At 51.0% G+C, this 12,217-nt stretch overlaps 1 protein-coding gene across 1 annotated transcript in view; it reads right to left on the bottom strand.

Annotated features, from left to right (window-relative positions):
- Positions 1-12,217, bottom strand: part of NOTCH1 (notch 1) — a 104,201-nt gene that overhangs the window by 40,372 nt on the left and 51,612 nt on the right. The window contains exons 5-9 of the mRNA XM_015414176.1: positions 9,361-9,483; positions 7,764-7,997; positions 6,876-7,031; positions 5,885-6,070; positions 4,065-4,178 (exon numbers count right to left, since the gene is read on the bottom strand). Of these exons, the coding sequence (XP_015269662.1) occupies positions 4,065-4,178; positions 5,885-6,070; positions 6,876-7,031; positions 7,764-7,997; positions 9,361-9,483 (813 nt within the window). The remainder of the gene's footprint in view (positions 1-4,064; positions 4,179-5,884; positions 6,071-6,875; positions 7,032-7,763; positions 7,998-9,360; positions 9,484-12,217) is intronic.

Below are 12,217 nucleotides of genomic sequence, written 5' to 3'. Positions count from 1 at the left end.
ATACCTACACACACACACACAAGCTTTCTTATATTTTCAATGTTCTAAACCTGATCTCTGAAAGCACACCACACCTATTTGGTCTTGATACATGAAGTAATGAAAACAGGGAGGAGCAGTGGATAAACTAGCCACCCCTGCAGTAAGATCACAGTTTCAAGATTGTCCCCACAGTAGCTGGTAGAAGTGAAGCAGGAGGTGCAGCAACTAAGCAGAGCATCTAAAAGGCCACACAGATCCAGAGTGCTATATCTGCATCTCTGTCTAGTAGGAGAGACTCTCAAAGTATCCAGTTTGTTTTTGGCAACCCTCTGGATTAAGGGAAAGGGGCACCATTGTTGAGCAAAGACTTGGCGCAGCTGCAGCTTTTTTCAACCACAAAGGGGCCCAAAGGAACAGAGGTTTACAATTCCATTCCTCCACATATGTGTAAAGAAGAAGGGACTTGAGTCTTATAGTGCTCAACTGGTTGTAGCTATGCCATTATTATTATTATCATCATATGGCAGTCTGTGTGGTATAGACAGGAGATCCGAAGACGGTCTGGCAGTCAGAATTTCTAGCTCGTTGTAGCATTATGCACCACTAGGAGGTAAGCTAAACTTTTTAAAAAGGCAAATGATGTTTTAGAGGTGGTTTTGCCACTGCCTGCCTCTGCCTCACGCCCCTCGTATTCCTCGGAGGTTGCCCATCCAAATACTAGCCAGGACCGACCCTGCTTAACTTTAGAGATCTGACAAGATCGAGCTGGCCTGGGCTATCCAGGGCAAGGAAGCTATGCCATACTGATGCTGGAGTGTGGTCTTGCATAAGTGGCACTCAATTTGTTTCCATATGGTCTCTAAACCCACACCAATACGGAAGAGAATTTTCCCCTTCCCCCAGAATCAAGTTTTCCAGGCAAGCTTTCCTTTGCCATGGAAACGACTGCCCAACCAGCCCAGCTCTAAGGACCTGATTTGCATCTCTAGGGGAGCCGAACTCCACTGCATGGATTAGCCAGCCCCCCCCCCGCCCCACACACACTCATTGTCTGACCTCACTATCATGTGCTCTGATACCTTATTTAAATCCACCCAGCCTTCTTCTAGCCCTCCCCCCTTCCTCAACTGCAAACCCCTTTCAAGTGCAAAGTTTTCTGCTGCTGTTATTTAAATTGCTCCTCATCCCCTCTCTCTTTTTGCTCCTAGGCGGAAGAGGCAGAGAATGGTCTCTTTACGCTGAAAGGCTGTGGAATAGAAGGAGGAGAGGAACACACACACACACACACACACACACACCCCTATCTGAGTTAAGTGAGACAGAAAAGGTTCCTTTTACCAGAAGAGTGGAAAACTCCCCTGTCCTTCTCCATCTTCACGGAGAAGAGAGTGGAGGAGCTCATACTGCAGCCAGTTTGGTGTAGTGGTTTAAGTGCACGGACTCTAATCTGGGAGAACTGGGTTTGATTCCCCACTCCTCCACTTGCACCTGCTGATGTGACCTTGGGTCAGTCACAAGCTCTGGCACAGTTGTCCTTGAGAAAGAGCAGTTTGTGTCAGAGTTCTCTCAGCCCCACCCACCTCACAGGGTGTCTGTTGTGGGGAGGGGAAGGGAAAGGAGTTTGTAAACCGTTCTGAGACTCCAAGTGAAGGGCCATGGGGTATAAATCCAATCTCTTCTCTTCCTCTTCTTCTTCTCTCAGACATCAGAAAAACACCCGAGGTCATACTTTGCCAGGGGTCACACCCTGCTTGCCTCGAGTGAGTTCTCAGAGTGGGACCACTCCATACATCAAGTGGCAGCAAACCCAGTTTGTTCGGGGTTTTTTTTTAACCAAGCACTTGCTCCCCAGGGAGCTGCATCTTGGCTCACTGGCCAGCATCTTCAAAATACACACTTTGTTCATCCACACATGACATGTACAAGAACATACTTTAAAGAAAGCAGATATTATTTCAACCAAAACTGCAAGAAAGGAGTACAGGGGCTCAGCTACCCCACCCAAGAGGCGCACCTGTACAGGCTCACCTCCCCAGCTGGTGGGGAGGGGATGCAGATCACAGAGTCAGCCCCCGGCATGTCAGTATCAACACAAGATGCCTTCAGCTGCGTCCCTCTTCTCCTTTGCACCCCCCCCCTCAAGACTTCTCACCTCTGCCAAGTCATTGCTCATGCTCCCCAAAGCCTCGTTTCTCCCTAGGGATGCCAGCCTCCGGTTGGGACCTGGGGATCCCCTGGAATTACAGTTCCAATGCTATGCTGGGGATTATTAGGAAGGGTACTGAAAACAGATCAGCCCATATCATAATGCCCCTATACAAATCAATGATGCAACCTCATTTGGAATACTGTGTGCAGTTCTGGTCACCACACCTTAAAAAAGATATTATAGCTTTGGAAAAAGTGCAGAAAAGGGCAACTCGAATGATAAAAAGGGTTGGAACACTTTCCCTATGAGGAAAGGTTAAGGCGCTTAGGGCTCTTTAGCTTGGAGAAATGACGACTGAGGGGTGACATGATTGAGGTTTATAAGATTATGCATGGGACAGAGCAGGTAGTGATCTGGTCCATGGGGTCGCGAAGAGTCGGACTCGACTGTGCGACTGAACAACAACAACAACAGAGCAGGTAGAGAAAGAGGTACTTTTCTCCCTTTCTCACAATACAAGAACTCTGGGCACTCAATGAAATTGCTGAGCGGTCGGGTTAGAACGGATAAGAGGAAGTACTTCTTTACCCAAATATAAAAGGAAGTACTTCTTCACCCAAAGAGTGATTAACACTTGGAATTCACTGCCACAGGAGGTGGCGGCGGCTACAAGCATGGACAGCTTCAAAAGGGAATTAGATAAGCATCTGGAGCAGAGGTCCATCAGTGGCTATTAGCCACAAGGTATAGATAGGGGCTCTGGGGCAAGTGATGCTCTGTCTTCTTGGTGCTTGGGGGGGGCAACAGTGGGAGGGCTTCTAGTGTCCTGGCCCCATTGGTGGCCCTCCTGATGGCACCTGGTATTTCTGGCCACTGTGTGACACAGAGTGTTGGACTGGATGGGCCATTGGCCTGATCCAACATTGGCTTCTCTTATGTCTGGGGCAAGTGATGCTTTGCATTCTTGGTGCTGGGGGGGGGAGGGTCAACAGTGAAGAAGAAGAAGAGAAGAGATTGGATTTCTACCCCGCCCTTCACTACCCAAAGGTGGGGCTGAGAGAACTCTTGACAGAAACTGCTCTTTTTCAAGAACAGCTGTGCCAGAGTTGTGGCTTGCCCAAGGTCATCCAGCCAGGTGCAAGTGGAGGAGTGGGGAATCAAACCCGGTTCTCCCAGATTAGAGTCCGTGCACTTAACCACAACACCAAACAGAGTGTTGGACTGGACGGGTCTTTGGCCTGATCCAACATTGGCGTCTCCTATGTTCTTATGTTCTCTCCAAACTACAAAGATCAGTTCCCTGGAGATAATGGACGCCCTGGAGGGTGGACTCTGTGGCATGGTGCCCCCCACTGAAGTCCCCGTCCACTCCAGGCTTCACCCCCAAGTCTCCAGGAGTTTCCCAGCCTGGATCTGGCAACCCATCTGCCACCTGGCAACCCCATTTCCGCCACTCCTCGACATCATGAGAAGAGTCCAAGAGCCCTGCGGGATAAGCCTGAGGGGCTGTCTACCCCAGCACCATCTTCCACAAAGGACCAGCCTGCTGCCTCTCAGCAGCCCCAAGACAACATCAGGTATTCAGAGGCAGAGCCTCTCTGAACAAGGAAGTTCTACTTTGCTACCACGGCTAAGCAGCTATTGTGCCAGTCCCGCTTGCCAACACTTGCTCAAAAGCAAGGCCCCCACAAAATGTGTGATTTTTAGGTTCCCTCTCCCATCTCACCATCAAATTCCTCTGAGTTGCCACAAGCAGAAAGGATAAGACAAAAAGAGGTATGCTGTTCCCCCCAAGCCGCACACTTCAGCCAGGCTTAAATCTGCCAGGCCAACATTGCCTCTGGCTGGTGGATTAACTCCTGCTCCCTTCCCACTACAAAGGCTCTGTGCCCGGGGCAAAGCCATCGATTGATCAGCCGCTGCATTCCCCTACCTAAAGGGCACTCGCAAACAAACTCGTTGATCTTGTCCACGCAGTTCCCATCGTGGAGACAGGGGCTGCTAGCGCACTCATCTGTGTTGATCTCGCAATAAACGCCCTCATATCCTGCAGGGTGGAGGAAAAAATGGAAAGGAGAAATCAAGGCTTCTCTCAGTGAGACAGAGGAGTGCACACGGGTGGCCACACTGCCCTGTCCCCGGGACTTCACCGCCAGTGGGAGGCTGCCTCTTCCCTCTTTCTGGACCCAACCATTCTCTGCTTGGTGAGTCACACTTCCTGCAATTCCACAACATCAAATCGGATCCCACATCGGCTCTCGCACCACCCTCTTCCCAGGAAAACTTCAGAATGGATGTTCTTGGGGGGGCTTGCGAGACTCCAGCACAACTTGTGAGCCACTAAGCTGTGCACGCCCCGCCAAGCCCGTTTGTGTTCAGGCACACCACACACACACCCCAACAGGCAGCAAAGAAAGGACTGCCCCACAAGCCTGGTGGGCTGCCTTCAGGCTCACAAGCTGTGAGGACTTCATGAGCTCTAGAGACCTCAACGGTTTCCCCTGCTGTATATACGGCATCCTGGTGGTGTTCCAAAGGTACTGGGTTTTACAAGGGAACTTCTAAGACTCTGGCTTTTACTTTCGGTCCATTCAACTTCTGGCTGATGTTTGCAGCCAGAAAAATTGTTGTGTCAAGAAAGGGCAGCACACGAGCCCCAGAGCGACAGTTCCCACATGGATGCTTTGCTCCGCCTTGGCTGCCTGACTGCAGTGCTGCTTTTGAGATCATCCGCAGGACGCCATTCTGCTCCTGTGGTACCCCCCCCACACACACACACCCTTTGCTGTGATTGTTCACAAATCTGGTTCAGTATGGACCAATGTTCCCTCTAAGCTGTGGAGTCTTGTGAGCAAAATTTCTACTTTGTGAGCTACTGGCATTAAAGTTGTGAGTGAGTGATTCGACTACTGCATAAATTAGTTTGTTCTGGAGCCATCCTTTGTGAGCTAAGACAAAAATGTGTGAGCCAGAGACTAAAAAACTGTGAGCTAGCTCACACTAACTCAGCTTAGAGGGAACACTGGTATGGACTTTTTGGAAAGGTGCAGTCAAAGCACCTTTGGATGCCACATGGACAGGAAAGGCAGGTCACAACCACACTGCCGTCGTTTTCCCTCATTTCATCCATCAGAGCCACCATTCATTACCCCAAACACAGTTCTTTTAAATCAGGAATTGCTAGATTGCTAAAGCATTATAACGCTATATGGCCATAATCTGCTATTTCTCAGCTTTCTTTTTTTAAAGAAAGGCTCGAGCTCTTTTCATTGCACAGTTATAAGAGGAAAGGTGCTTCCCTTTAAACATTTGCAACAAAAAGTGCTAGCTGCTTAAAAGGAAGAAAGAAAACTGGGACTACCAGAAATTGGCAAAAAACTGCCATAGTATTATAATGGTATAGTGATCTAGCAATTCCAAATTCCAACAAAAACCCCATCTCCAGTGGGAGGAAATGGTGGCTGCGGGAGAGGGGGTCCTCAGACAAGAAAAGCATAGGATAGGGACAACCGCTGTGTGGATGCTCTGTGGCCACTGTGAATGCACTCGCAGCAGCAACAAGAGATACGCAGGGAACATGGGGAAGTAGGCAGGGCTCTAGCTTCGTCCTCTTGACATCCAGGAGCTGAGAGGTAGAGGGGGCAGCCCCTCAAGTCCTGGCTCCTCTCTCAACATCCTGGCCCCAGGCAAGACCTGATACAGTGCAGCCACAAACAGCAGGTTTAAGGAAGGAACTATGCCCCTGTGGCTTACCTGGCATGCAAATACAGTGGAAGACTCCAATCTGGTCCAGACAGGTGGCATCATTCTGGCACGGGTTTGAGGAGCATTCATTGACATCAATCTCGCACCGAGGGCCAGAGTAGCCCTGCTGACACTGACACTGGAAGGAGCCCTCCGTGTTGAGACACTTCCCAGCATGTTCACAAGGGTTGGCACCTAGAAAACAGGAGCAAGAACCCAGTAAGATGGGTTCCGACTGAGGCTGAGGGCCAAACATGCACCCAACAGCTGCGGGAGGCTGCCAGGATCAGAAGCGGGCCAGCGGGCCAGGCCCTCCTCTAGCCAGTCCCGTCCAGCCGCTTCCCGCTCAAGGCCACCACCCCCACACACACACCGTGGGAGAAAAGGTGCAGGTGCCGGCATGCCTCCTCTGGAGGGTGCAGGGCAGCAGAGGAGTGGCTGGGAGGGGAAGCATAAGACCCCTTACAATGGATTTCCCCTCCCTTCCGCCACTGTACGATTTCCCACCTACCCTACACTGCTTTGGGGTCCCCAGCAGAACGACTTCAGATTAAGAAGAGGCCCATATTAGCACTTAACCATGGGCTGTGGAATGTCATCTCCCCAGCCTCAGCTCAGGGCCCTCTGCCTGCAGACCCACCTTCTCCCGGTGCGTTCTGGTCCTGGCATCACCGGGGAACCCCCCCCCCCACTTGCGCAGGCCTTTCCACTGGCCTCTCCCAGGCAAATACGGCTGCCCACACAGAGCGGCAAAGCACAGCTGGACACCTCTGCCACTGACCATGCCTTGGGATTGCTTCCTGCCAGCTATGAGACGCTGCCTGGGTCATTCCAGCCTTCTGAAAACCACCAGCCCCTGTCCCCTGCCCAGCTGCCGGTTCCCGGCTTCCTCCGCCCTCGGCAGCCCTGACTTTCAAGCAACAAGCCTGCCCTGAATCCTCAAACCACAATCCCTCCGGCCCTTTCCTGTACTTTGGAGGGCAAAGCGTATGCCACTCACCCAGAGAACATTCGTCCACGTCCTGGTTGCAAGCGGGTCCCATGTAGCCCGATGGGCAGGTGCAGATAGCCCTGCCAGTGACCGGGTTCGTGTCGCAGTTGGAGCCTTCATTACACGGATTACTGATACAAGCATCATCCAGGTGGCACAACAAACCTGTCGGGAGACGGGCAGCAATGCTGAAAGAGCTACACAAACCCCCACTCCTTCAAATGCAGCCGAGCTCCAGGGAAATCCCATGCTGCAGTCTGTGGGCATCGAGACCCACTTATGCCTAGACAGCCTGAGTCTGAGACTGTCCCGAGGCCTCCAGACCAACGCACGAAGGGGCTAGGCCTACACCACAACGATGCCCTGATCACCAAGGAGGTGCAGAGCTGGCGGGATGGGGCACAGGCCTGCTCAGATGCCCCCCGATCCAGCCTGAAGACCCCTTTCTCTAACAGTGCCAGCGTTATTACAGTCTGACCACCCGCCAACTTGTACAATAAAATACACTCCTAATGCCAGAGACTAGTCTCTGAAGGACACTCTCCTGGCTCAGAAGCTGGCCGTCCCTCCTGAGAGTACACCACACTCTCCTCACCAAGAGATTTGCAAGACAGGAAACAAGACAGGAGAGGAAACGGAGGCACCATCATGTGCCCCTTGATCACTCCAGAGATCACATCTGCTCCTCGCCTGCACCCCACGGGCCAGCAGATTAGGCCCTTTTTGCCTGCTTCCTTTCAGGAGTCATTTTGCAGTCTTGGAAGCCGAAACCCACCCCAGATATTCCAAAGTCCTCCCCAGGAGGAGACGTCCTCCCTCTCCTCGCCCAGCTCTTCACTCCCCAGTCTCCCGGAGTCCTTTCTGGGACCCATCCTCCCGCCTTCTTTTGACAGGCACCTGTTCGTCCATGGGGGCATTCGCAGTAGAAGGAAGCCACGCGGTCGTGGCAGGTGGCACCCGTGAAGCAGGCGGCACTGGCACAGTCATCAATGTTCTCGCTGCAGTCCTCGCCTGTCCAGCCGTTGACACACACACAGTTGTAGCCACCATGGGTGTTGTGGCAGGTACCACCATTCTGGCAAGCGTTGGGCATCAACTGGCATTCGTCCACATCTTCAGTGCAATACTGGCCTAGGAGACAGTGGCGAAAACCGTATGATCACCCAACTACCGTGGAAAGCAGAGATCTCCCCCCCCCCCCCCCGCAAGTCCGCGTAAGCATCCCAGGCCATCCACACAATTAAATAATGCAAACGCAGGACTGCCAGTCCGGGTTTCCTGACTAGCAAACCTGCATGAAGCACACTGGGCAAAAACAAGTTTGTTGCGCTCATACTCTACACTTCTTCTTTTTTTTAAAGTTTTATTTATGTATTTTCCGTTACAAAAAACAAACAAAAAAGAAGTTCAGTTTTACATAACAATCTTTTGAATGTACTTTATACATTTTTTCCATCCATTTATCTACCTTGTTCCATCTTTTCTTAAAAACTTTGTCATCTCTCCCTACTAATATTTGATTTAATTTGTCCGCTTCGGCTATTTCCAGGATTTTCTCGACTATCTCATCTTTTCTGGGTAATGTATCAGTTTTCCAATTCTTGGCTACAAGGATTCTGCTTACTGTGAGAATATATAAAATAACACAGTGATCGTCCTTGCTCAATCTATCTGGTATCATGTTCAAAAGAAACGTTTCGGGACGGTTATTTATTTATTTTTATTTATTTATTCTGGGATTTATATCCCGCCCTACCCGTAAAGCTCAGGGCGGCAAACAAGCGATTTTGCAATTCTATGTCTGTTAACTCTTTTATCAGGTTTTTAACCATTTTCCAAAAGCTACATACATACTCTACACTTCTAGAGGCACATTTTAAGCATCGGAAGTGTAATTATCACGTAACAATCACACACGAAGCAGAACCGAGGTGGACCCATGCTGTCAGACCCTGCGGACCCCAGTCCCAAGCGCAGGGCACCTCTTGATTCCCTGAACCACCGTCTTAAGAAAGGCCTTTAGAACAGGAGTATCTGTTCCTGGCTCCTGAGAAGGGAGGAAGGAAGGATGATACTACTGAGTCAAGGAATAGGTATAAAACTGAGCAGGAATTTTCAATTTTACCTTTCAAAAGTCTAAATTTAAACACTCTAGTCAAAAACATAGGTTTGGGCTTCAGTATTGCACTACTGTACGACAAAATTAAAGGTGTGAATTGCATAGAAATAAGATTACTTCTAAAACGCGAAGGCTATCTGCACCTTAAACCCACTGTGGCAACAGAACCTCTCCGGTGGGGTGACATTTAGGCCCCTCTTTTCTGCCTGTGAGGGACAGGGTGCCCCTCTCACTGCCAGCTCCACGATTCTGGAGGGGAGGCCCCCCCCAGCCTGGAGCAGGCAAACCCCCCCCCCCTGGTGCTCTCCTGCTGCCTCCAGCCTTCTTGGGTGTCTCATGTCAGGGCCTTCAGGCTCTCCCTTCCGAGCTCCTTACCTGTCCATTCAGGCAAGCACTGACAGTTGTAGGTGTTTACCCCATCTACACAGGTGCCTCCATTCTTGCAGCTGTTTCCTGGGCAATCATCAAGATTCTCCTCACAGTTCTGACCAGTAAAACCTGCCAATGGGTGGAGAAGACAATTTTTGCACAAATGACAACGTGCAACCAAACCCCACTCCATGGAAACAGGGAACCCCATATAAGGCCTGTCCCCAAGCTAGCTGCTTCCACCCCACACAATGACTGTTGGCTGATGCCCCCATGCTTTGGGGCTGTGTTCTCCCCGCTCCCCCCTCCTCCTGGGATGTGCTCCAGGTTTCTTCCTGTTATCTCTGCTGTGGCCTTGAAGCCGTGCTCGGCCACTGAGAGCCATTTTCTTTTGAGCGCGCTTGCTTGCTCTTGCTTATTGGTCTGCGCCCATTAGGGGGACCTGCATGAACTGGGTATAATAGTCTCTCTTCCCACCTAAACCCCCATTCCTGACACAAAGTGTGTCGCATGATGACCTGAGTACCTTTCTCAATAAACTGCACCTTTATTAAGGAACGTTGTTGAGCTTGATTGACTTGGGACTCTGACAATTACTCATGATAAAAAGTATTTCCTTTCCCCAAGTTCAGCACTGGTGGAGTCCCGGCCCTTGGAGAGGCCAAAGAGCTGACATGGCGGAGCGCCTCAAAGTAGGTGCAGAGTCCTGATCTCTCATCCTGAACATGCTAGATGGTGTCAGGCAAGATCCATCTTCCTCCACAACCACAACCGGCCTACGTTATAGGGCTGATGTAGGATCACTGAGGTAAAATGTGTTGGGCATTTTGAACACTTCAAAAGTGTGCTCACTCCCTCCCTCAAGAAGTCTTCCAGCACAGGGCTGTCCGCCAGCCTTTCCTCATCATCTCCTGTCTCGAGCAGCCTGTCTCCAAGGCCACAGCCAAACCCCTCTGAGAGAGGCATCAGAGACCGCATCTCTCTCACCCCAGCCACTGAAGAGGCTGGAAGAGCCACTGGTTCTCCTCATTCATTGTGATCTCTCTCTCCTCAAGCCTATTTTTGCTAAATAACTCAAAGGGCTTAGCGCCAGCATCCCACCCACATTTCAAACTGCAGTGATGGGGGCTCACCCCACACTGCCACCAGTAGTCTAAATCTGGCTTGTTGATAACTAGGTCAGGCCTAAAAGTCGGACCTTCTAGCGGGGAATCTGGCAGCTATCCAGGATTCTGAAGAGCACAGTGAATTATTCTTATTTTTAATATAAGGAGAGATTCTTGGAAAGCCGAATTCTGAGCATGAGGATGTTACCAATGTTCTCACTGAAGCAACTTTTTTGGGGCTCTGGGGCAAGGGATGCTCTGTCTTCTGGGTGCTTGGGGGGGGGTCAACAGTGGGAGGGCTTCTAATGTCCTGGCCCCACTGCTGGACCTACTGAGGGCACCTGGTATTTCTGGCCACTGTGTGACACAGGCCTTTGGCCTGATCCAACATTGGCGTCTCTTATGTTCTTACGTTAACCACAGCCCTGTGCCTCTCATGTCATGAAGGACTTTCTCAGTTATGGCGCTGGGTACTTTTTGTACTGACACGCAAAAAGAGTAACAAATGCCAGGCATCCACTATGCTGTCCTCAGGCCAAAAAGAAAAAAAAGGATGAAGTCGCAGCCATGACGTCACAAAGTGTGGAACGTTTCAGGATCCCACTCTGAGAGCCACAGGGCAAAAAGACGGATCCTCCACGTCTCTGTATGTCTCTGCACTAAACTGGTAGGAGGAGATACATGCCAAGAGACCATGTGTTTATTTATTTGTTAGACTTTTACCCCGCCCTCCCACCGAGGCGGCTCAGGGCGGCTTACAATGGTTAAAACCAGCATACAATTAATACCGATTGTCACATCTAAAACAATACAAAGCAATACAATAATTACAACCTATTGAAATTGGAATGTGGCGGCATCTGTTATAAAGTGCTAGTGCTTCTGTGGGACGGCCAGTGTGGCCAGGACTGTTAGAACGCTTGTCGGAACAGCTCGGTCTTCACCGCTCTACGGAATTGCTGAAGATCCCGCAGAGCTCGAATTTCATTTGGGAGCTGGTTTCATAGCATCGGTGCAGCTAGGGAGAACGCCCTGGTTCTTGTTGCTGTTAACTTAGCATCCCTAGGGCCAGGGGGGACCAAGCGATTTTGTGTCTTGGATCTCAGTGCCCTCGGGGGAACATACGGGGAAAGGCGGTCCCTCAGGTAGACAGGCCCCAGACCATTAAGGACTTTAAAGGTCAAAACCAGCACCTTGAAGCTCATCCAGAACGCTATTGGCAGCCAGTGCAGCGACCTCAGCACAGGTTGGATGTGTTCCCTCATGGGGAGACCCATCAACAACCTGGCCACAGCATTCTGCACCAGCTGCAGCTTCCGGAGTTGCCCCAAGGGCAGCCCCATGTAGAGAGCATTGCAGTAATCCAGCCTTGAGGTGACCATAGCATGGATCACTGATGCCAGATCATTGCGTTCGAGGAAGGGGACCAACTGCCTAATCAGCCGCAGATGATAAAAGGCTGCCTTGGCAGTGGCTGCTACCTGGGCCTCCATTGTCAGGGAAGCACATCCAGGAGCACTCCCAAACTCCTGACCCTCGGAGCTGGCACCAATGGCACCCCACCGAAGGCCGGAAGAGGGACCCCTAACCCCGTACCACTCCGATTCAGGCATAGGACCTCCGTCTTCGTCGGATTCAGTTTCAGTCGACTCAGCCTAAGCCAGCCCGCTACGTCCCGCAACGCTCGGTCCAGATCTTCCGGGGTAGAGCCAGACTGACCGCCCAACAGCAAGATAGAGCTGGGTGTCATCCGCATA

This window comes from Gekko japonicus, unplaced genomic scaffold (assembly GCF_001447785.1).
Source record: "Gekko japonicus isolate JY-2015 unplaced genomic scaffold, Gekko_japonicus_V1.1 scaffold9, whole genome shotgun sequence".
In the NCBI taxonomy this organism is placed as follows: Eukaryota; Metazoa; Chordata; class Lepidosauria; order Squamata; family Gekkonidae; genus Gekko; species Gekko japonicus.
This window is presented reverse-complemented; position numbering and strand designations above follow the sequence as displayed.